The 25,710-nt window shown below is 42.4% G+C and overlaps 1 protein-coding gene across 3 annotated transcripts in view; it reads right to left on the bottom strand.

Annotated features, from left to right (window-relative positions):
• Positions 1 to 25,138, bottom strand: part of LOC126090020 (solute carrier organic anion transporter family member 74D-like) — a 113,247-nt gene extending 88,109 nt beyond the window's left edge. For 2 of the 3 annotated variants that reach the window (XM_049906955.1, XM_049906954.1), the window contains exons 1-4: positions 24,975 to 25,138; positions 21,695 to 21,842; positions 18,002 to 18,221; positions 2,444 to 2,674 (exon numbers count right to left, since the gene is read on the bottom strand). In XM_049906955.1, coding sequence (XP_049762912.1) covers positions 2,444 to 2,674; positions 18,002 to 18,221; positions 21,695 to 21,799 — 556 coding nt within the window. In that variant the 5' untranslated portion in view covers positions 21,800 to 21,842; positions 24,975 to 25,138. The remainder of the gene's footprint in view (positions 1 to 2,443; positions 2,675 to 18,001; positions 18,222 to 21,694; positions 21,843 to 24,974) is intronic. The other variant, XM_049906956.1, reaches the window with a different exon arrangement.
• Between the last annotated feature and the right edge of the window lie 572 nt (positions 25,139 to 25,710).

Below are 25,710 nucleotides of genomic sequence, written 5' to 3' on the forward strand. Positions count from 1 at the left end.
TATTGAAAGTTCAACAGTCTGTTACCTGAAGCCATGACTATAATGTCGTCAAACCTGTCCTAGTTAATAAATCATTTTCTTGCAGCTGTTGCGGCTTTCTTCACTTGGAATTATTTAATCCAACAGAACTCTCAACTGGAAAGACATGTACAGACAAATATTCAATACATTTAAATTCGCAACTTCAAATTCAGCATTTCGGACTTCAATGAAAAATGCAGAAATTTCATCAGAACAGGCAAATTTTCCCAAAAATTCGTCGCAAGGAGGGTCAGTTGTATACATAACGCCATGTACATTACGAAAATCATTACCAGACATGTCTGGAAAGTGAAAGCTATTCCCTCTGTCAGTTGTTCGAAGATGCGAAACCTCGAATTCATAGTCTGCACAGAACCAGTGGATTTATTTCAGGTTCTCTTCTTCAGTGCAGTCGAGCGTCCTGCGTCTTCGAATAGAGGTACTTTATTTTCAGTGGTACTAAGAGGAATATTATACCTTTCAGTTACTTCCCCATTCCTGATTTCCTTGTTGGTTGGTTGGTTTGGGGAAGGAGACCAGACAGCGTGGTCATCAGTCTCATCGGATTAGGGAAGGATTGGGAAGGAAGTCGGCCGTGCCCTTTCAGAGGAACCATCCCGGCATTTGCCTGGAGTGATTTAGGGAAATCACGGAAAACCTAAATCAGGATGGCCGGACGCGGGATTGAACCGTCGTCCTCCCGAATGCGAGTCCAGTGTCTAACCACTGCGCCACCCCGCTCGGTGCCTGATTTCCTTCCAGCCCTGGAAAAACAGCCAGCTGCAGAGTGACATCGTCATAATTTTGATACCTGCGACCTACCAGTTTGGTGCTATGACTCTCAGCTTTTAACAATACGTAACACAAAACGAAAAGCGTAAGATCTGAGAACAACTACGACAAAAGGTGAGAAAATTACGAAATTCAGCGTTGGTAAAATTGTCTCATTTTTACCAAGCTTCCTAGAGCAACAATGCCAATGAAAGTGCGAACTTTGTTTTATACATGGAGTGTGCTCTCGTTATGGCTGTGTGGGTCATGCACAGTAATATTATTTCCAGAAGATCCGAAGATGACAGGTAGACTTTGTCACTGAGGAAATAAAAATATTTCAGCACGCGAACTTGGCTGCAAAAATTCTTTCTTAACTCCCAAGTGATATTATTAAGCCTAAATGCAACATAATATTTATACCTAAAAGTGACCTAAAAAGAGTCTGATAAGCAAAAAAGAAGTTTTTATCCAGATATGAATGAAACAGTTCGACAAGACGGTTTTGTAAATTATCGAAAATGATCTCCATTACGACGAAAGTAGAAACAGGCGAACAGTGCTAACAAAGCTGAAAATAGCTATTACACATTGTTTTCTGCGTTTGATGCAGTGACGTCTCTAATGGATAGGTCAGGAACTTGGCAGAGTATCTGAAATAATTGTTATCAAAAACTGAATAAAGGACTATAAACTTGAGACAATGTAAAGAAGTCTGAAAATAGTCATAGCTAAATATCTTCTGCGTGCGGACCAAAAAGTGACATCTCTGCTCTTTAGTTTAGGATCTTGGTAGAACACTAAATACAATCGTTTTCAAAAACTGGCAAAGTAATCCCACGTGACAAAGTCGCCACAGTCGACCGTACTATGTCGAGCCAAATTAGCGCTCACCTAAAGTTGTCCTTCGATCATCCCACATCCAGTCCGATTTAGTCTCATCCGAATTTCATCTGTTTCCAAAACTTACAGAATGCCTTCGCGAACTTTACTTTGATAGTAATGAAGCGTTGTAAGCAGAAGTGAGGTAGTGTGTCCGTCAACAAAGTTAAACATTCTACAGTGACGGTGTCAAAAACATGCTTTTCAACGTGAAAAGCGCCTGTATCAGCTGGAATTGTCGCCGTCGAGTGCATACTGACCTTCAAGGATGCTGTTTGTCATCTCCATGTAGTTATTGAACAGTATGTGGTAGATCACTTCTGTAGTAAACACGATGACTCAAGTTGTCTTGGAGAAGTGAAAATGAGTGAAGATACGAGAAATCAGGGAGTCTGGGAGATATTTTGAAGTCATCACACCCACTTCCGGTCACTTGTGACATTATCTTAGCGGAAGAGTCTATAAAAACTCACAGCTACCGAATGCTTGGCACTTGTGACCATAACGGCCAATGTAAAGACCCCAATGTCATCGGCTGGAATGAAATGTTTCACCGCTGCTGTGAGGTAATAGCGCCGTTATGCCAAAGTGTCTGCTGAGCCCATGAAAGGAGGTTGAATAATTCGAAATATTCTTAAGCCAGCTGAAACTATAGATTTCGTCAGTACATATACAGTGTAGTGCATATCATGATATCAAAGCGTAACGTCAAATTTAGTACAGCACTATATGGACTTTCGTGATGTGAGAGAGACGTGGATGAGTTCACCAGTGCTGTTGGTAGACAGGTGGTCCTCCAGCACGCCGTGCTCCCTGGTGAGAGCGAGTGCTCGTTGGCCTGGCCCCAGGGCCAGGTAGAGGACAAGTCTCGAGACGCAGGCGACGCCGAGCACCGCCGCACCCGCTGCCACCCAGCGCGGCTTGTGCCCGCGGCTGCCCAGGTAGTTCAGCACTACCGTGCCCACCAACATGGACACCTCGAAAGCCGCCAGGATCACACCTGCAACCGGCAGCGCAACTGGAACGTACACATTCTGCCAGAAACCAGATTATGAGAAACGGGAATGCAGAAAGAGGGGCGATTAGAAACTGAAAGACACACACACATACACACACGCATGCTCACAAGCAACGAAAGAGGGGAGGCTAAAGCAGCGAGGGAGGATGGTAGAACCAAAGAGGAAGTAATAGAGAGAGGGGGGCTATAAGCGAAGAACAGAGAGAAGGGAAGATGACAGGTACTGACGCAAAGGGCGAATGGATGGAAAAAGAGTCGTGTGAACTGATCTACGCCAGTTTATATACGTCAAGCAAAATAACCTAAAAACGTGTAACGCAAGAATTGTGCAATGAGTGTCGTAAGGTTGCTTAGATTTGTAGACCGCACACCACCAAAAACGAAAATACTGCCGAGGAAAAATATTTTTTTATACTAACTTGGATGATGTTTGAAATGTACAGAATGGATCTGTCAGCATATTATAGCAAAAGTAAAGTCTGTACGGAGAGGTTATAGCTACAAGCAGAAGTGTTAGGTCTAGCGAGATCCGAAATGGATCCGACTGTGAAATAAAACGGATAAGATTAAAAAGAGTCGATGGAATTAGATTAATAATCTGTGGTTTCTATCTTCTACCAGATTCAGACACGTTGGACGTAGTATAAACTCAACCGCAAGGATATACCCCGTGAACACAGTAATAGTAGGTAGTGACTTCATGCTGCCCATTATCGACTGGGAAAACTGTACTTCGTTACCAGTGGTAAGAATAAATACTACTGCAAAGCAACGCTGAAAACATCGTCTAATAAAACTGCCAAGCACTACTACGCCGATAACATTCACAGAAAGTAATGTTTCAGGCCTCTTAGTTACAGACAGGGCCGATCTTTTCGAGAGTATCAGCAATGAGTGATGGATTAGCGAGCATACTGTTATTGCAGGAACAACGGTCACCAAAACAACAAATGTCCAAGAAAGCAAGGACGGTCGAACTAACAGAGCACCACTATCAAATTTCTTGAAGGACAGACTGAGAACAATTAGTGGACATCTCACAAACGTTGAACATATGCGGTTAAAGCTGAAAGACGTTGCAACCTGTCGTAGGGATAAGCACGTACCAAGTAAAACAATAATAAATGGCAAAGACTCAATCTGGTTTGGTGGTACGAACTATTCGCAAAACGTTGCGAATTTATTCTCGCTGAAGAAGAGGCTACAATTAAACTAACAAGGAAGAGTTAATACCATCCATAACAACGTAAAGAATCAGACAGTATCAGATTATGAAATAAATGGTGAACATCTTTAAATCACCACATCATGTGAGGATTTAGGTGTAACATTTGAAAGCTGCTTGTCAGAATGTCAAATTTCAAAATTACCCTTTCTGACACGTATTCTGATTCGCAAGCAAATTGCAAAGATATTTGGTACCAAATGATCGATTGCCGAAGATGTTACAATCTTTGACTAGCTGGAAAACGGAATGTCGGCCGAGAGGTACTTTGGCGAGTACAGGTGTGAGCGAATAGTAAGCTAGCGCGGCCGCGTGGTCTGAGTCTTGTATCTCGTTTGAACGACACAAAGCATGGTAGTTTGTTCCTTTTAGTGTTCCCGGGTGACGTTCCGCGAACGGCTCCAGTTGTTGGTTGCACGTTTTTGCTATGAAAAACTGATGCAGTAACTTCAAAGTTGCTATGGACAACTGATGTAGTAACTTTGAAGTTGCTTCTGTTACTTATTCTCACTAAAAGAGTTACAAGAATATGGTGAGATTGCTGCTAGCATTCTGACAGCTACGTGTAATATTTCTTTGAAGGAGCCTCAGCTTTTAATGCGTTTTAGATCTGTTTAGACGTAACGTTGGTTGTTCAGTTAGCAGCCTGTTTTCCAAGCATATGTTACACCATCAGGTTTCATTAAACCATCCAAATAGTATGCATGCTCAATATACTCAAGTCTATTTAAACGATTCGAGTATTTTCTAATGGGTCTGTAATTATTATTAGGTCAATCCATTCTTATTTGGTTGCCTTGTCTCCCACGTGGAGCATTCTTTCCTGTACTCATAATTCTGGATCAATTCGTAATAATTAAACATTGCACTGAAGCTTACATTTCCGTGTTACCGATGAATTAACGTTTGAAGATTCTACTATTTGCTCTACCTTGTATGGGTTTTCCACTCTGTACTTAACTTAAACACTCATTTTTCTTCTGTCCTCAGCAGAAATGTTAGTCAATACGAGGCACAGTTGCAATGAATATAAACTTTTTTCAATGCTGCGGTCAACGAAAACCTCTTGGTACATCTTTCCATCTTTTACTAATTAGAAGAAAAGTGACAAAGTGAAAACTTCGAGACTGGCTGCTGGTGATGTGATAAACGATGAGATTCTGTTGGTTATTTGTATTTCAGGTCTAGTGCAGAGGGGTATTAGGTAATGAGGTGGAGCTACAAACATTCGAAGCAAGTGCTTCACCTAAAAGGTGGAGCGTATGTACGTTGTCAGAATCAGATCATGAAAGTGCTAGAAGTAACTTCTTCTTCTACTTTCGCCTCGTCCCGTTTCTTCCATAGGGTCCGCATTGTTGTGTTGGTTGAGGCAAAGTTAGTAGCACGTGGTGGCCGGAAGCCATCCTAAGACCACCACTCCCCCTAGGACGGACTCTGGGTATGCCCGGTGCAGTGCACCAACTCGACATGGCATGCACTCAACAAGTCTTTGTAAGTCCCCTGGAGAAAAAATGAGGCAAGTTGCCTCTGTAGCCGTCCACAACCGCAGAACTGTTGCCAGTGCAGGATTTTGTTCATCTTCTTCTCGTCTTGGCTGGCGCCACTCGTTTCGCAAGCGTTGCCTGTCCGGTAGTGGCAGCAGCGGGGGTTATCCATATGTAGTAACTGTTGCCCTATCTTTGGGGCGACGTCGTTGTTTTTCCATGTCGTGTGAGTGTGGCAGTTCGGTTGGGGACTCAGGAGGAGCCAGGTCCGCACATGGACTGCCGGATGGAAGGGCTGTGGTCACGAGCGTGCACGACCTCGTCGTAAACCGGATCCAGCAAGCTTTAAGATGAATGCATTTCATTTCAAGTAGATAAACCTCCACCATTGTGACATCTCGCGATTCTCCAGTGACTTGGCTTCGTGTTGCTGTTCGTAGTATCGCCGAGGCGAAGAGCAGCGAGTGGAGGGCTTGGGGAAAGAGGATCTGATTATATTTTCTCGAATTCTTATTACTATTTACTGCGTTCAGCTTGTTACAATTTGTTAAGTTCAACCAACGGTGTTTTTCCTGCCTGGTGGCCCCTAACGCCCCAGTTACCTTCCCTGGGGGTTATTGTATGTTACGGCAGAGTACGTTTCCTCACCTTGCCGCTGCTGTCCGGTAAGGTGTGTAGTTTTCGCAGCTTTCTTGATTGTAGGCCGTTTGTGATTCTTCTACTCTGGTGGTAGTGATTCCTTTCTCGTTCCGCGCGCTCTAAGCTCAGCATTCTGGGGGCTTAGTGCAGTCTGCCGGTTCCGTCTCTAGTGTGTTGTTCCATTCTTACATTTGGCTTATTGGACGTCAGGTAGCTTCAGCAAGATTATCATTAGTCATTCTTTAGACGGCTACAAGTCTGAGTTACCATCGTGTGAAGTGAATGCAACTCTTGGCTGCCTAACTGATCACTCGCGAAAGTGTTTGTTACCGGACCTTCGCAGAGGTCGATTCTTAGAGCACCTTCTGTTACTGGTCCTTGTGTTTTATTATTGTACTAATTATTACCATACTTTGTAATGCCTACATTAAAGGTTATGTATGTCTTGTTAATAGTTCCGGTCACCTTCTGGAATAAATCTAGCAGTGTAAGGGTTGTGTTACGAGGTTACCATCATCTTATTTCGCCTGTTTGGTGGTCATTTACTTGTTTGTTTTAGTTAACCTTTGCTTGTATTTGCTGTTTTACAGCAAGTTTCTAAACTTTTTTATATAATTGCCGTTCCTGGCGTGTAAGACCTTCAGCCGTGATTGTGGTTATTTGCTTTAAAAAATAACTCGATATTTGTATTTTAGCAGTAAGCTTAAAACATTACTTACTGCCATTCCTGGCGTCTGATACCTCTACAGTGTTTTTGGCCACTTACTTTTTTATATTTCAATACCTGTAAGTTGTAATTGCAGCGATATCTTAAACATCCTTAACTTATTGCCATTCTTGGCGTGTAAGGCCTTCAGCCGTGATTACGGTGGCTTGTTTTTTAAATATTATCTGTATCTGTATTTTATGGTGATTTGTTAAATTGTAACGCACTGGAAACACTATTATTTACAAAGTTGTTTATTCCTTCATTAATAACGTGTGGTATTTTTTATTTATTGTTGAGTCCGGAATTACTGTTTTAAAAATAAATGCGTGTAACTAGAAAAGGCAACCAATAGTAATTGATTACGGCCCCGTCCACAATCGTAAACGAATCCTGCTTTCCCTTCGCTACCAGGTTTCACCCACCAACGCCAAATTTCGCCGCACTGTCGTAACTGATACTTTCGTCCGTCCCACATTAATTTCTGCGATTTTCCAAGCAGTGTTGCTTCTCTGTTAGCACTGGTAAGTCTATGCAAATGCCCCTGCTCTCGATCGTTAAGTGAAGGCCGTCGGCCATTGGGTTGCCCATAGTGACAGGTAATGACTGAAATTTGGTGTTCTCGGCGCACTCTTGACAACGTGGATCTCGGAATGTTGAATTCCCTAACGATTTCCGAAATGGAAGGTCCCATGCGTCTAGAACCAACTATCATTCGGCGTTCAGAATCTGTTAATTCCCGTCGGGCGGTCATGGTGTCGGAAATATTTCCACATGAATCACCTGAGTACAAATGACAGCTCCGCCAATGCACTGTCCATTTATACCTTGCGTACGCGATACCACCGTCATTTGTTTCTTTGCGTATCACTATCCCATGACTTCCGTCATCTCTGTATATTTTCAAGTGTGAGAACATTTTCTAAATCTCTCCGGAACATATATCTGAGACGAGACGTGGTTTCCAGCCCGCTATTCACCTAGTTGGATGTGGAAAAAGGGCCCAAATAACACATGCAGGTTGGCCGGCTAATCAGTCTCGTCGTTAATCCGCGAGATGGATTCGAACCGGTATAGGTTCACCTCCCTGTTACTGGAAAGCAGTGATTTAACGCTCTCGGCTGACCTGGAGGGCAAGATACTAGAAGTAACTGCATACATTTCACTCAAATAAACATTATTTGTAAATCTTTTCTTGGATCAAAACTTCATGCAAAAAGAGTCATGAATTTAGAACATTGTTGTGAAGAGGTAATTCCGTGTACTCAGAACAATACGCGTCCGATTATGGCTCGCGCACTGAGGGTTCAATAATACACATCCAAAAATGTTTTGCACTTTTTCTAACATATTTTGCATCACCTTGGTTCCGAGAGTTCCGGAACCTGTACAGAAAATTGGTATAGAGATCAACATAAACATCATTTCCGCCCTTCTTATTGCTCAAGAAAACGACACAATGGATGTTGCATCACCACACAGCGAGACCTTCAGAAGTGGAGGTCCAGATTGCTGTACACACCGGTACCTCTAATACCCAGTAGCACGTCCTCATGGATTGATGTATGCCTGTATTCGTCGTGGCACACTATCCACAAGTTCAACAGGGCACTGTTGATCAAGATTGTCCCACTTCTCAAAGGCGATTCGGCGTAGATCCCTCAGAGTGGTTGGCGCGTCACGTCTTTCATAAACAGCCCTTTTCAATCTATCCCAGGCATGTTCGACAGGTTTCAAGTCTAGAGAACATGCTGGTCACTCTAGTCGAGCGATGTCGTTATCACGAAGTCAATCACAAGATGTGCACGATGGGGTCGCAAATTGTCGACCTGTAGATGAATGCCTTGCCAATACGCTGCCGATATGGTTGCACTGTCGTTCGGAGGATGGCATTCGCATTTCGTAGAGGTGTTACGGCGCCTTCCATGACCACCAGCGGCGTACGTCGGCCCCACATAATGCCACCCCAAAACAGCAGGGAACCTACAGTAGCTCCTTTGGCTATACTGGATATTGAAAAAGTAACGAGCAGAGGACTTCAGTTTATATATGTAGAGGGAAAAATTTTAATAAAAGAATTTTTTATTTACTTAATAGACCATGACTATAACTCACATGTTAAGTTTTCATGCTGTAAACTTCGTTTATTATGGTTTTGACAGTGATGGGTGCAGCGTGCATTCATATGGTAAAAGATTTTTTTTGTGTGTTACAATGGCCTATGACTATGGCCCACCAATGGTAGCCATATGAATTTTAACCAATACTATCACTTCTCCAGCACGAACGCGTGAAAACTCCGTCTTTATAATAGGACGCGACACTCGTCTCTGACAGTGTTCTAGCAGTAGTGGACACCAGTAGATCCTGGGGAAGATCCCAGCAGAGGGGTCGAACCGACGATATTCTAGAAGAAACATGATGCGGCCTAATAACACAGAAGATTTTAACTTCTAAGATCTTCATATTTTTCAATTATTCTAGATATGTTGAAAGAAATTAAATGAGAAATGACTTATACAAATTTATTTTGTTACAGGTTCAATACGATAGTTTCGGGAAGTCCCGCCGGTGAGCGATATTGAGGCTGCAATGGCTCTTTGCATCTGGTGCAGCGGTTACAGGAAGCGTCCGATGTGGACACCAAAATGATTTCTTAAAGACAAAAGTGTAAGGAATAAAACTATACTATCATATTTCGCATTAATTTTTATTTTTATTGAAAAAATTACGAAAATCATTTATTTTTCATGCGTTCAAAGGCCGCTACCTCCTTAAATTTTTTGGAAAGTTTCTGTGAAAATTTGTAGATCAGTGAAGTAAATCACAGACAAGACACTTGTGCGGCAATTTCTAGGAGTTTGTACTGTGGTGTCTTTCTTGTTTTGCCAAGATCGCTTTGTTAACACAATTACTGGACCACTAGTTTCGCCAGTATGTCGCCAGTATGTCGAGGTTACAGGCTTACATTCAGATAAAAATGTATTAGGGCATACACCACAGTTCAATGACAAAAATTACGAGTACGTACCTTATGAAACCAGGCATATGATGCTTACACAACTGTGTCACATATATGTAATACAATATGTTGTAGAATAATATCTCTCACAAAATTTTACCATATTGAAGGATACAGTCCACAGTCAACATATAGTAACGAATACCTCTACTCTGCGACAGAGTAAATAACGACAGGATTTGACATATAACGGAAGCTAGTGCTGAGAGGTACCACCACATAGCAGTTTACACTACATGACGTCAATTACGGCTAATTTAACAGGGTCACAATTTTGTTTAACATTGTAACTAACCGGAGGAAGGCAACATCAAAGTAATAAGCGCCAAGTTTACATTAAATTCTATATAAAGGAAACAGCATGCAGTGAATTGTCATGGATGGCCACCTACGCCATCAGATAAAAACCGAAAGCATTTCGCGACGTAACGATGTATATTACATACATTAGAAAATTTGTGGCATATAATATGCGAAACAGAATTAGTTTAAGGGTAAAGTTACAAAGTTACAAGTTACATGGAGTTATGAAATAGAGTTTGACCTTGTTGGTTATTTTCGCTGCAAGCGAAGGATGACGGTTAACAGTTATTTAATAGGAAATTCTATAACAAGCCCCTACACATTGTAGGACAGACATGCACCAGTTTAAAACTGCTTAAAAATATACGTGATAATGGTTAACTTTTCATACTGAGATCAACGGGCCATCACTGTATAAGTAAAACTGTGGTTGGTTTATAACCACTAGACACCATTTCTGAGAATACATAGTAATACTGTTTATGAGGAAATTTAACAACAGTTTCACTTATCAGCCGATTTTCTACCAATTTATTGGAATAGCACCTCATCTTCGAATGAAATGTCTAAAACACTGGAACAGGTGCTTCAATGAAATGAAACTACATGATTTCCGAGACGTTTTCAAGTCTCAAATATCTACGATATATTCAAAGTATTCGAAAATTCCCGTTACAAACTTCTAAAATTTGTAGGGAGGAGTGAAAGTGAAAACGAATTACGTAATATACTGAATGGTATGGACAGTCTAATGAGTGCAGAATGTAGACTGAGAGTAAATCGAAGGAAGACGAAAGTAAGAGAAGTAGTAGAAATGAGAACAGCGAGACACTTAACGTGAGGAATAATGGTCACGAAGTAGATGAGTTTAAGGAATTCTACTACCGAGGCAGCAAAATAAGTAATGATGGAAGGAGCAATGAGGACATAGAAAGCAGACTTGCACGGACGAGATGGGCATTCCTGGCCAAGAGAAGACTTCTAGAATCAAACACAGGCCTTAATTTGAGGACGAAATTTCTGAGAATGTACGTTTGGAGCACAACATTTTATGGTAGTGAAACATGGAGTGTGGGAAAATCGGAACAGAAGCGAATTGAAGCATTTCAGATGTAGTGCTACGGACGAACGTTGAAAATTAGATGGACTGATAAGGTGAGGAACGAGGAAGTTCTGCGCAGAATCGGAGAGGAAAGGAATATGTGGAAAACACCGAAAAGGGGTGGGATGACAGGACATCTATTAAGACATCAGGGAATGACTTCCGTGCTACTAGAGAGAGAGCTGTAGAGGGCAAAAGGTATAGAGGAAGATAGAGATTGGAATACATCCAGCAAATAACTCAGGACTTAGGTTGCAAGTGCTACTCTGAGATGAAGAGGTTGGCACAGGAGAGGAATTCGTGGCGGGCCATCAAACCAGTCAGACGACTGATGGCTCAAGAAATAAAATCTGAGAATCCATGTCTAGAAACGTCATCCAACGATGTTACAAAGCGTCAAAGTTATAGGTGCCGGCGCCTATAAAAACCACTACCCATCGCGACGCCTGATGCCGCTGGTGGCGTTGCGGGCTGGTGACGCCCTAACACAATCTACATCTACATCTACACATATACTCCGCTAGCCACCAAGCGGTGTGTGGCGGAGGGCACAATTCGCGCCAAAGTCATATTCCCCCCCCCCCCTCCCCCCCCCCCCCCTGCTCACCACTCGCGGATAGCGCGAGGGAAAGTCTGAACGCCTCAGTACGAGCTCTTAATTCCCTTACCTTTGAATGATGATCATTAGGCGATTTGAAAGTTGGTGGTAATAATATATGCTCTACATCCTCGGCGATGATTGAATTTCGGCATTTAGTGAGCAGTCCCTTCCGTTTAGCGCGTCGTCTATCTGCAAGTGTGTCCCACTTCCAACTTTCTATGAGATTTGTAACGCTCTCGCGATGGCTAAATGTAGCAGTCACAAATCTTTCCGCTCTTCTTAGGACTTTCTCAATCTCTTGAATGAGACCCAACTGGTAAAGGTCCCATACAGACGAAAAATACTCTCAGACTGGACGAACTAACGTATTGTAAGGTATTTTCTTTGTTGAAGGACTGTATCGCTTCAGGATTCTACCAATAAACCGTAATCTAGAGTTCGCCTTACCCGTTACTTGTGTAATCTGATCATTCCATTTGAGATCATTTCGAATAGTCACACCCAGATACTTGACTGATGTTACCGCTTCCAAAGACTGATCATTTATTTTGTACTCATACATTAATGGGAATTTTCGCCTTATTATACGCAGTAGGTTACACTTACTAATTTTGAGAGATAACTGCCAGTCATTACACCACGCATTTATTTTCTGCAAATCCTCATTGATTTGTTCACAACTTTCGTGTGATACTACTTTCCTGTAGACCACAGCATCATCGGAAAAGAGTTTAAGGCCGCTGTCAATACCATCAACCAGATCGTTTATGTAAATCGTAAAAAGCAGAGGACCTATTACGCTGCCCTAGGGCACACCTGAAGTTACTCTTGTTTCTGTTGAAGTTACCCCGTTCAGGAAGACATACTGCTCTCTGTCTATTAGAAAACTTTCTATCCTACCGCATATGACATCGGATAGGCCGTAAGCGCGCACTTTTTGTAGCTGGGAGCCGGTATCCAGAGCCTGTTGTATATCATGCACAAAGAGGGCCAGCTGGGTCTCGCAAGACCGCTGTTTCCTAAAACCGTGTTGGTTTCTGCAGATGAGCTTCTCAGAGTCTAGAAAGGTCATTATGTCTGAACACAAAATATGTTCCATGATTGTAAACAATTCGATGTCAGTGAAATTGGTCGGTAATTATGTGCATCCGATTTTCTACCCCTTTTATAGATTGCTATGACCTGGGCCTTCTTCCAGTCCCGTGGAACTTTCCTCCGTTCCAATGATCTCTGATAGATGACGGATAAGAATAGTGTTATATTTGTAGCATAGTCAACACAAAATCTTACCGGGATACCGTCTGGGCCAGATGCCTTTCTGGCGTCTAAGGATCTTAACTGTTTTACAATCCCAGATATACTAAACACAATGTCAGCCATCCTTTCGTTTGTTCGTTAATTGAAAGGGGGAATGGTGCTGCAGTCCTCTATCGTGAACGAGTTTTTGAAAGCTTGGTTTAGAATTTCGGCTTTCTGTTTACCATCATCAGTTACATTAACCGTACTTCAAAAATGGCTCTGAGCACTATGGGACTCAACTGCTGTGGTCATAAGTCCCGTAGAACTTAGAACTACTTAAACCTAACTAACCTAAGGACATCACACACATCCATGCCCGAGGCAGGATTCGAACCTGCGACCGTAGAGGTCGTGCGGTTCTAGACTGTAGCACCTTTAACCGCTCGGCCACTCCGGCCGGCATTAACCGTACTGTCAGCAACACTGTTGTGTAGTGTATAAACGGAGCAGACACGGACGGGAGATCACCCTGACGAAGAAATATCCTGCATATTGAGAAATACATGAGATTAGCGACTTTGACAAAGGACAAGTGATTATAACGCTAACCGTGTGAACGGCGAAGCTGTTCGAATATTCACGTGCTACTGTAAGAAAGAGGTAGAATGACAGTGAAACTACCACTAGGCACCAAATGGTTGGAGGTCCACGACTCTTCATAGAACATGGGGTTCGGAGGTTTGACTGCTTTGTAAATTAGGATACATGATGATCTGTAGCATCTCTGCCGAAAGAGCACAATGCTGGTGCACGCACAAGTGTTTCGGAGCACACATTTCGTTGTACATTGTTGATTATGGAGCTCTCCAGCAGACCACCTCGACGTGTTCACATGTTGAGCCAACGTCATTGTCATCTACGACTGCAGTGGGGAAGGGCTCATCGGTATTCGATCGTAGATAAATGTAAACATGTCAGCTCTTCCGGTGAATCACATTTTTGCTGCACTAGGTCGATGGTCATTTCCACAAACACCATCATCGAGGTGAATGGCAGCTCGAAACGTACAGCGCGCCACGGACGCAGTCTGGTGAGAGCAGTAATATGCTTTGATAGACATTCTTCTGCATTTGCCTCCGACCTGAGACAGTAATTAAATACAGGCTGAAACTGCGAACCACTTACATCCCATCACGCTTGATGCTTTCCCCGACGGTGATGTCATAATTGTCCACATCTCGGGGCCAGAATCGCGCTACGGTGGTTTGAGGAGCATTATGGTGAAGTCACTGATGATGTCTCGGCTACCAGATTTTCCTGATGTAAATCCTGTGGAACCCAAGTGGGTCGCTATAAAGTGCCATCACCGCGTGCGTAAATCAGCGGCCCGTTTTTTACGTGAATACGTGACCTCTACGTAGACATATAATGCCACATACCTCCATAAATCTGACAACAAATTATTTCTCTTTATCAGCATACACAATAGTGTCCAAAATTAAAGCACCAAACTGCTATTTCCCCGATCTGTGATTAATTTACGACATAATCACACAAACTGTCAGCAGATGTCGCTACGATCGCGTTTTGCACGGAAGAGGGCATTACGATCAACGGCTAACCACGCCAGCGATGACGTCAGGGCACCTATCAAGTAGGTTAGTGTTTTCAGGGTAGTCCCGCAAACGCTGTGTACACTGTCACTGACGGTGCAGTATGGTACAGAGAAGACGCCTATAGACTCTCTGCTGTGGAGGGCCATGGGAAGAATGGAAGCAGGAGAGTCGCAAACTGATTTGTCCTGATGGCTTAATGTGAATCGATCTGTTGTTTCTCGAATGAGGCGACATTGTATAGAGACCGATACTGTATCTCGGAGATTAGGACAGGTCCGACCACATGTGACATCAGAATGACTGGACCGTTATTTGGCTGTAAGGGCACGACGGTACTGCCTTAGTACTGCACTGTAACTGGCATTTGATCTCTCAGCATCCACTGGACATGTTGTATCGAGGCAAAATGTGTTCTGAAGGCTTTAGCAGAGTGGCCTTTATTGTTAGAGACCTACCGTCCGTTTATCTCTGGCGTGTCTTCACAGAAGGGAACGTCTAGAGTGGAGCCGTCAATGTGTCACCTGTATGGTCGAACGGTGGCCCAAAGTTCTTTTCACAGATGTGTCCCGATTTCTCGACTAATTTGCATTCTGATGGCACGTGGAACACGATTTCGGGACCCAAGCATTGTGAATGAGGCCGATATCGAGGAGAATCCTTAATGGTGTGGGCAGGGACTATGTTGACCACTCGAACAGCTCTTCATAAAGTTATACAGCACGATTTAACTGCTCTCAGGTACCATGAGTAGATCTTGGATCTCATGCGTGGTTATCGCGTGGTGTTGTGGGCCCAGACTTCGTATTAATGGACGATAATGGTCGACCTAACGGAGCACGGGTGGTTGATGCTTTTTTTGGAAACGGAAGATATTGAAGATATTGAATCTCCCGATCTGAATCCCATAGAGCATGTCTGGGATGCGCTAGGGAGACGGGTTGCATCACGTCAGCATCAAACAATCACTCTCCAAGATTTGTAAGCAGTTCTGCAGGGAGAATGGGTATTATTGCCTCTACATAAGACAGATGACATCATTAACAGCTGTACCGTTGCTGCATTGGTGCCAGAGGTGGTCACACCCCATAGTGAGCACATTAGCGAACTTCCCCCCAGGAAGGAATTAGTGTACCCCAACTGTCTGCTACTAGTGTAATCCATGGAATAGTCTGAAAGTGTTCAGATGTCTGCGAGCCGTGTAACTGAGGCGGACCGTGGGGACCAGCCTGGTATTCACCTAGGGGGATGTGGAAAACCGCCTAAAAACCACATCCAGGCTGGTCGGCACACCTGCCTTCGTCGTTAATCCGCCAGGCGGATTCGATCCGGGGCCGGCGCGCCTACCCGAGTCCAGGAAGCAGCGCGTTAGCGCGCTCGGCTAACCTGACGAGTCATTGTTTTTACTTCACTATCACCTGTTATATTGTTTTGGCCAAAGTAAACACAACTTTGCAAAATTTCTGTTTGCTATTTTAATTTTGGATACCAGTCCATTTGATGAATTTTATGTATAAATGATGTAGGTAATCGAGCTGAACGGAAAAAAAGCAAAAAAAAAATTCCGACCGAAACGATACTCGATCTAGCAACTACAAGTTCCGTTTGCTTTACATACTCTACGTTTCACAATTGTTTAAAAATTTGATTCCACGTGCAATCTAAAACAGGCGCACACAGAGAGCGACCACTCTACCACAGAGCCAGCACTAGTAGAAAAATATGTACCGTACTGAAACGTGACTGATGAACTTCAAAGTCGATTTTCTCGAGAATTTTTGAGATTTGGATCGGACTTCTTCGGAAATGGAGTATATGAGTTTTGAACTCCACGTACCATAAATAAAAAAATACAAAAATCCTATTGTTGTGTTGTCTCTTTATATTATTTGGAAGAATATTAATAAAATTAATAGGTTTATGTGGTGGCATCTGCATTGTTACTAATCTTGCTCCGACATGAAACCTCCCTGATCGAAATTTTTTTTACTTATTTCTCGAAAGAAAGAAGAAAGTCCAGACAACGTATGTCCGACTTTTGTTTTTTGGTGTGCTTGAGTTATTAATTAGAGGATTTTACAAATTCCTCAAGTCTGACCACATTTTTCGCGTTCAGTCTGTTGTATATAGTCATGGAGATATAAGATCTGTGACAGCTAGTGGAACCTTGTTGGTGTACGATTCGTCTGTCACTCCCAAAAATGTTGAGTTTTCGTGCGACATTTCTAAGGAGTTGTTATATTTGTTTATGTCCTCGCCGACTGAGAAAAATCTTGTGCATTAAGATTTTACGAATCCCAACTCTGGTCATCAAGCTTTTTTTAATCCTTGTATGAGTTCGCGGACTTCAAATATTTTCCGCAGGTTGTTTAACGGACTTGGGAAATACTTCGTGTAACACTACAAGTTGTCAGAACTTTCAATCATTTTACAAGTAGCACACTCGTTACTAGTTTACTGAAATGCGTATAAAAAGGGAAACACATTAATCTTTTGTTGCACTCCTAGCCTATAAAAATGTGTGAAATAAGCTTAGAAAATCGTAACTACAAGTCGTCGAGCATATTTGCTGCTTTCCGGCAGTCGTATCTTTCCTGAAATTTAAGCAAATACCACGAAGTGTCAAAATAGCAATTAGGCGATCCGATGGCTGTAAGCTATATACTAGACACATACGTAATTAAGGAAAGTTAAACCAAGTTACACTCTTTTATTAAGGCCTTTCATTATCATCATACAGTCACAAATGGCCTGCCTCGTTACGAAAAAGTAGGACGTAGAAATTACTCTCGTTTCCATTGATGTAGAGTAGTAGAAAGGTCAACAGCGATTTGTTAAACACCAGAGCCAGAGAATTCTGCCATCTATGAAACAAAATTATGTATCAAGGTGAAAGTAAGGGACACAGGTAAAAGATGTAGATCCAAGCCATAGGACTGTATCGAAGTGGAATGAGAGTATAGGAACACTTGACAAGAAAAAACTAATATTTGAAATGTGGTGTTACTAGTAAGCCGACAAAAATCAAGTGGACATACAATGTGCTAAATGCAGAGGTACCATACTAGAAAGAATAAGCAAAAAAATTCAACGTTAAAATCCAATCAGTGAGATGTACGAGTTTTAGGACATCTGCTATGGCAGACAGGAATGGTTAACTTGGCGATGCAACAGGCATTATTAGGTAGAAACTGTACAGGTAGAAAAATACGCATAACATACTATTAAGGATACTACTGAAGAAGGTACGCAGATAGGGTAACAATAGCGTAAGATAACAGATGGAAGACCGTAAGACATTAAAAGCAGTGATGATTTCAAAGTTAAGCACATTCGTCTGTCTTTCTACTTTGGATCAACAGTGCAAAAACGTACCTGAAGTAGTGGTGGTCAGCTCGAAGGATTTCTCGAGAGTGTTGATGATAGCGCCGAGGTAGGAGTTGATAGCTATTTCGGCCATACCGAGCAGCCCCCATAACAGAGTGTACGTGTTAACAGTGGCGAAGCGTTGGAGCCAACTGGGAGTCCACCCAGCTAAGCCACACACGAGGCCGTGCTCGTCTTGATCTGGTGAATGTGCCTCGTGTTCCGAAGGCTGCGCAACAAAAGCAATCTTGTGGCGACTGTCAGTAGGAACACGTGATTAACACGTGTCTCATAACGATTCTAGGCTGATCCTCATGTAAACTAACAGGAACAGCAAACAAATTTCGTAAAACAAGGGCGACATTGATAGTTTGTATACCGCTATACAGGGTGTCCCAGGAGGAATGGTCAGTATTCAAGGATATGACCGGGACGATCATTAGAAGCAAAGAAGTCGAGAAAAACATGGGCTCTAAAATGCATACCTTAACTGTAAAAAGGCGCTCTAAAATGCATACCTCAAGAGCTATGAGCAATTGTTTACCTTCACAACTGTGAAACACATAACTTCTGCTGAACAAGTGGTCATAGCTCTTAATGTATGCCTTTAGAGCCATGTTTACTAGTCTTCTTTGCTTTGAAAGATCGTTCCTGTCATATCCTTGAATATTGGCCCTTCCTTCTGGAACACTCCATGTGCTGTATTCAGTACTAGAAGTGTTAGATGTACAGTGAGTGTAAAAGTAGTCAATCACTTGCTTTTTAAGCCTGACCAAGTTGCGATCCTTCATCTGAGTGATTAAACGATCTGAAATTTTAAGTTTTGCAACACATATTCCTCAAATGGAGTGAGAAAAATATACAGGGAGTGGCAGAAATCTTGCGACAAAAATCAAGCGGCTGTAGAGGATGTCTTGAGGAACTAATTGACGATAGGAACCCGTGTCCAGCAACGTCATCCAACGACGATACGAAGAGTCGAATTTATTGGACGGCGCCTGTAACTAAGCCACCCGTTCGGCTGCAAATGTGACTCTGTACACTGACGGACCTTACGCGGAACGTCTCGCCATGTTGTTTGTTACTCAGTGATCGCGACTGATTGCCGCGATCGCCAGTGGAGAAGATGGACCCAGTTGTTACGTAATAAGACGCTGTCGCCCATAAATGCGATGCTCTCTTGTCTCGGTGGATGACAGTTTCGGATGAGGATTCCCATCCACAGTTTATTTTTCTCGTGAAACTCTCTAAAATCTCCAATGTTTTTGGTGTATAGTGACGTTAGTGCCAAAGGTGTGGGCTAATGGCAGGCGCTGGCACCAGCGCCTATAATTTCGACGTCGGGTGACGTTTTCAGACAAGGGTTGCCTAAACAACCAAAGCATGGTCTCACATAGTGTCTTTTGGACGTTTCATGTTTTATGGCGGTGAGTTATTCTGCCAAAACGAGCGTTTACGTACAGATATTTTGGAAGTCTCCGGGTTCAATATGTTTATCCTTTCGGTGAAAGAAATGTTCAAATGTGTGTGAAATCTTATGGGGCTTAACTGCTAAGGTCATCAGTCCCTTAGCTTACACACTACTTAACCTAAATTATCCTAAGGACGAACACACACACCCATGTCCGAGGGAGGACTCGAACCTCCGCAAGGACCAGCCGCACAGTCCATGACTGCAGCGCCTGAGACCGCTCGGCTAATCCCGCACGGCGGTGAAAGAAAAATAATAAATATAAGGTATATATGTCGCTAAACAAACCACCGTTATTCGCTTCTAATGCAGAATCAAAAACAAACTCGGAAATCATTAGACAAATGAAACAGGACTAACAGAATTTTCTTACTCAATGACAAGATCCTCAGTTTCAATCCCTGACTGTACAACCACGAATGCTCCAGTTTTCTGGCTCATGTTTGTTTCTTTGCCCGTTTGAGATCGTAACAAAGCACATTATCAATAGATTTTTAGATTGTATAAATGTCGGTGTGGTAGTTTTTCAGTTAAAAAACTTAAGTGGTATGTCATTCCTGTCATCATTCCTGTCGATGTACTGACGTAACAGTTGCCGTTTTGCTGACACTCCAAATTCTAAGGTTCCTCATAAAATTCTGTATTATCTGTTAAGGAAAATACAAATTTATTAATTTTTTTCGGTCCGACAATCGTCATATACCGGAAGTAAACCATCTTGCCTGTTAAGACAGTTCTGCGCTATAATTTATTAACCCAACCTGCTAGTTTCAATCGGCAGAGCCATTTTCAAGTGTCTTCGTCAGTCCTCTGTATACAAGGTAGACATGAAGTCCTGATGTACTTTGAAATATTAGACACTGATAAGACTTTACGTAAAAATTTCTGAAAGGCTGTTCAGTTTGTTTATTTTAAAGATAACCTGAGTGACATGGAGAAGACTTAAAAAAAATTGTTCAAATGGCTCTAAGCACTATGGGACTTAACTTCGGAGGTCATCACTCCCCTAGAACGTAGAACTATTTAAACTTAACTAACCTAAGGACATCACACACATCCATGCCCGAGGCAGGATTTGAACCTGCGACCGTAGCGTCGCGCGGTTCCAGACTGTACGGCCTAGAACCGCTCGGCCACCCTCGCCGGCAAGACTTATCTCGACAGTCGTATATATATATATATATATAAATCAGTTTTCAACTCTAACCCCTTAATCCGAGCAAAAGTTGTGTATTGGCCGAAGTACTTCATTATTAAATCAGTTTTAAAAGGCGCAAATATTAATATTCCTTGCGAGCGCAAGTCAATAGCAATTCGCGAGGACACTGTTACACAGAAGACACCCGACTCTCACGACGCCGTCTTGCGTCGACATCTATAGCTGCATAAATACTCCGCAAGCCACGGTATTGTGCATGGCGGAGGGTACGTTGTACCACTACTAGTCATTTCCTTTCCTGTTCCTCTCTCAGACAGGGTGGGGGGTAAAGTAACTAACCATATGCCGCAGTCGGAGCTCTGATTCCTCTTATCTCTTCTTCTCGGTACTGTATGTTGGCGGCACTAGAATCGTTCTGCAGTCAGCTTCTAACGGTGGTTCTCTAAATTTTCTTAATAATGTTCCACGTAGTCTTCCCTTCAAGGATTCCTATTTGAGTTCATGAAGCATCTCTGAAATACTCGCGTATTGACTGAACCTACAGGTAACAAACCTAGCAGCCAGCCTCTGAATTGCTTCGGCATCTTCCTTTAACCCGAATGGGGTGCCGACAGAAGTAAACAGCTGAACAAGCCGCGCCACCGAACTTCATGCGCCGATCCTAGCAGATTCTTTTCCCAGGCCGTCACCGTGCACTCCAGCCAGCTACGCAACCAATTCCTCTAAACAGTCGAACTTCGGCGTGAGTCGTCTCTAGCGCCAGTAATGTCCACGAAGTTATGGACTCTCATTGACAGTCAGATTGAGGTAGTTTATTCAGTTCTTCTAAGGTGCACAAAATTATCTGTCGGCAAACGAACGTTTTTTGGTAATAAATGGAAGTTGGTTTCATAAGCTTATTATTGCTGGGTCACAGCACTTGTAAACATCGACACACTTAGAATGAGACAGAGATCAGCTCTTGTTGCACTGTCATTGTCACTTTCACCAGTAAGTGTTTCCTTCTGAGCTATGGTATTAAGCCTTTTACAGAGCATTCGCAAGGTAAATACTGCAGTACAGCTGCTGTTACCTCTGTCGCAGACGCATCTCGAAGCTGTGGATCCACTAGCAGCATCGGCGTGCGAGGCGCAGTGTGACCCTCTGACCGGTCGTCGCAGCCACTTTCCGCTGCCATCAGGCCTCACCTCTGCGGCAGCAGTAGCATGTGTTCACTCGACCTGAAAATACAGCCATCAATATACAGTAGCATGCAAAATTCTACGTTAGCCGCTGCCAAAGTTACCTTTAGAATGGTCAGAATTTTTTGAAGTCTTCACTTTCATTAGTCGTTTATTAAATGCTCCATTTTACCTAATATAATGCCTTATTTGGAAATTTGGGGTAAGGTCTTATGGGACCAAACTGCTGAGGTCATCGGTCCTTAAGCTTACACACTACTTAATCTAACTTCAACTAACTTAATCTAAGGACGACACACACACCCATAACCGAGGGAGGATTCGAACCTCCAACGGGGAAAGCCCCGCGGACTGAGACAAGACGCCTCTGACCGCTCGGCTACCCCGCGCGGCACGATGTCTTATCTTCTTCCTTCCACGTTTAACTGATGTCTCTAGATTTGCATTAGATGTAAAAGGACAACGCTACAGTCATCCGTTCCATAAAACTTCTGAAGCTTTTTGATACCAAAAAACTGTAACGTTAGTCAAAAAGGTAAACTAAACGATGCGCGTAATTCTGAAGCAGAAAGATGCACTGAGTTCGATGGTTATCAGGTCACCAGTCATAGGAGTTAAGCCTAAAATTCACTCAAGTGCAAGAAAAGTTAGTCTCATGCTTGTGAGGTATAGTCAAAGCGTACGTAAACTCAAGAACTCTAGGTATTTCTAAACACAGACAAGCCATGTGGACTGGTAACTGTACTCCATTCTGCTCCGTTTCCTCTATGCTTGTCAGTTACTTAAGTAAAAAGTCTTGGTTTCCTAAATCGTTAGTTAAATAGTCTTTGACAAGTGCCAGCTAGCCCATTTATTCGCAGCGATCGACTTAATGTCAAAAGTGAGTTATCAAAGAGCCGATGACAACATGCTGCCTATGGTGGCAGGGAGCATGGTATGAAGATTCTAGGTGAGTGGAAATGATAGTCCTGTAACGGTCGTCTCAAGAGCACATATCCACCTGCAACACCCCACGTGAACCGTAGAACCATTACAGCCAGTCACACGTCGTTGTCAGGAATGTCATATGGCTTTATTTGGTTGTTTGAAAGGAAGTGTCGCAATACCATGAGCAGTCACTTTTTCCTTCGTTTATGTTGTTGCTGCCATTCACGTGTGCCTGGCTTGTTGGGACAGCTGCATGATGAAGTACTCGATACTAGGTTCATACAGAAGCATGTTAAGCGTTTTCAAGGGAATTTTGTGATGCACTCCGTTCTCGTTATGTCTACTTCTATGCTGAATTACGAAATTATACAATCGAAACATCCTATACGTATTTCAGTTCAGTAAGTTTTGTAGTTTCAAATCCAAAAGGAAAGAAATTTGTCTATGCATTGAAATTTTGGAATAAAATACACAAATTTACACTACATATATCTCAAGGAAATAAATTAAAGCGACTTTGTTGATTTAAATAATGAAAACTGCACCAGTTACTTACTTTTTGATGCTTAGAGCAACACGTTTCGAGAATTTATTCTCATTTTTAAGAACATTGCTTACATAAATATGTTTGGCGATATTTGCATGTCTGATAGAGTTCCTCTCTTGCGACTTTTAATTAGAAGGTATTTCGCCTCCTTCATCATATAGAATATATTGTGATATTCTGAATAATGGAGGAGGCATAATACCTTCTAATTTAAAAGATTCGCAAGAGAGGCAGAAAATCACACATGCAAACATCACCAAACATATTCATGTAAACAAATCGAAACGTGTTGTGCTAAGCATCAAAAAATAAGTAACTGGTTTAGTTTCCATCATTTAAATCATGAATGACATAGGTACAGGCTTTTCTGAATCATCTAATATGAAGAACGAAACTAACTCTGGTGATGAGTCAAAACGTAAACATTATAAACTTTTACAATCTTTAGTATGACTTTAAAGATATATTGATGTATAAATTACTACTTCTTCTACATTAGAATTATGTAAACGAATGCAAACTGAAATATTACATATTTTAGTTAAAGTTTACAAATTTCAAAGGCAACTGTTTAAACAACATTTCACAAATTTTTATGAGGTATTTTAGAAATTCAACAATTAAATTATTTCAAATATTTTCTTTAGTTATGTAGAACTTACTGCCACGTTTAAAACTTTGTGATTGTTTAATTCGCCAGTAATATTCTGTAAAAATCCTAATGGCGGTAGTGTATGATAAGTTTCTCGTCGTTTTTCGTTTATATAAGGACCAGTGCCAAGCCAGTTTGTAAACCAGTTTGGTTTGTAGCATCTTCTGTGGCAATTTTGAAGCACTTGTCTGTTCTTGACGAAAATATGTACGTGAGATATAAGTCATTCGGCAGTTTGCCTTACGTCTAGAACCACTCGCATTTTTCCTTTCTAGAAATACTTACCCCCAAACTATGGATAGCACAATACTAACACTTCTTCCGCTTTCTGAGCTCAACATCTCACTCATTATGGAGGAATGCTGACTCAGTTTTTCAGGATAGCAAATGGGAAGTTGCGGTACAGAAAATGGGCCAGAGATCACAAGTGTGTGTGTGTGTGTGTGTGTGTGTGTGTGTGTGTGTGCATGTGTAGTGAGTGAAGTGTTATGAAACAATGTTTGTATAGTGTGTTCAGTGACTGGTAGTGAGACATGAGTGAACAATGTGGCATTACATTATTTAATAAGTTATTTGTAAAAAAAGTATTGCATACCAGGAGTAAATCTAATGATTGTCTCTAACTAGAAGTCTGTAAATAAATGTTTATACGAATTAGCTTATTTTAAATTGATCTAAATTTGTAAATAGTTTGACATGTACCATATCCTCGTAAAAAGAGATCTACGGATGAATAAAGCTAGTACTACTACTACTACTACTACCCACAATAAGGCGCCATCTTCAGCTACTAAATATTTAATAAATTCTACTTACTTCTCCTGTCGTAAGTTTACATGCTGCAGTAATTTTAAAAGCACTGTCGCAGCAGTATGTCTAGCTTTAGGTGGTAGGGTATGTCAGAACCTGGACACTAAATAATGTTCGTGTGCATTATTGTAGTGGCATCGAGCTGATTCAGCTTATCCTTATAAACGTATCGTTCAAAGCATGGGCTCTTTCACGCACTACTCAGCTTAAAAAAATAGCAATAAGAAGCACATACCTGAGTTTGTCCTGAACGCCGGTATCAAAGAGACCTCCGTAAACAGCGTCGCAGATTCTGAGAGGCGGGACAACTAACAATCGTATGGTAACAGCGATATGCGTGGCGAATTGGCGCCGTGGCGGAGCGTCATCGGACGCGAAGGCTTCGACGTGCGGCGTGTGACTGGCCCGCGACGTCTGCCGTTGGCTCCGCTAGCCTTGGCACGGTATACGCCTTTAGCCACGTCAGTTAAACGAACTTGGCAGCAACAAGCTCGCACCCACACAGCCCTACAGACTAAACGGTCTCACGGGTAATGCTACAGTTGTCTGACGTCAGACATTTTGCGGGCAGGCGACGAATAAACTTGACACCTAATGAACCAGAGGCGTTCAGCACACTTTTGTCATTTTGGAAGACACGGAAGGGAGCTGCGGCTTAACATCGAACTCTAACGACAATGTAACTAGATATTTTATAGAAGATACTGATTGTCGCGTGGGGTTAGCCGAGCGGTCTAGGGCGCTGCTGTCATGGACTGTGCGACTGGTCCCGGCGGAGGTTCGAGTCCTCCCACGGGCATGGGTGTGTGTGTTTGTCCTTAGGATAATTTAGGTTAAGTAGTGTGTAAGCTTAGGGAGTGATGACCTTAGCAGCTAAGTCCCATATGATTTCACACACATTTGAACATTTGATTTTGATGACTGCGTCCCTAGTTCGAACTGGTTTTCACCGGAGTGTATCAGTTACTGTA

This window comes from Schistocerca cancellata, chromosome 1 (assembly GCF_023864275.1).
Source record: "Schistocerca cancellata isolate TAMUIC-IGC-003103 chromosome 1, iqSchCanc2.1, whole genome shotgun sequence".
Classification (NCBI taxonomy): Eukaryota; Metazoa; Arthropoda; class Insecta; order Orthoptera; family Acrididae; genus Schistocerca; species Schistocerca cancellata.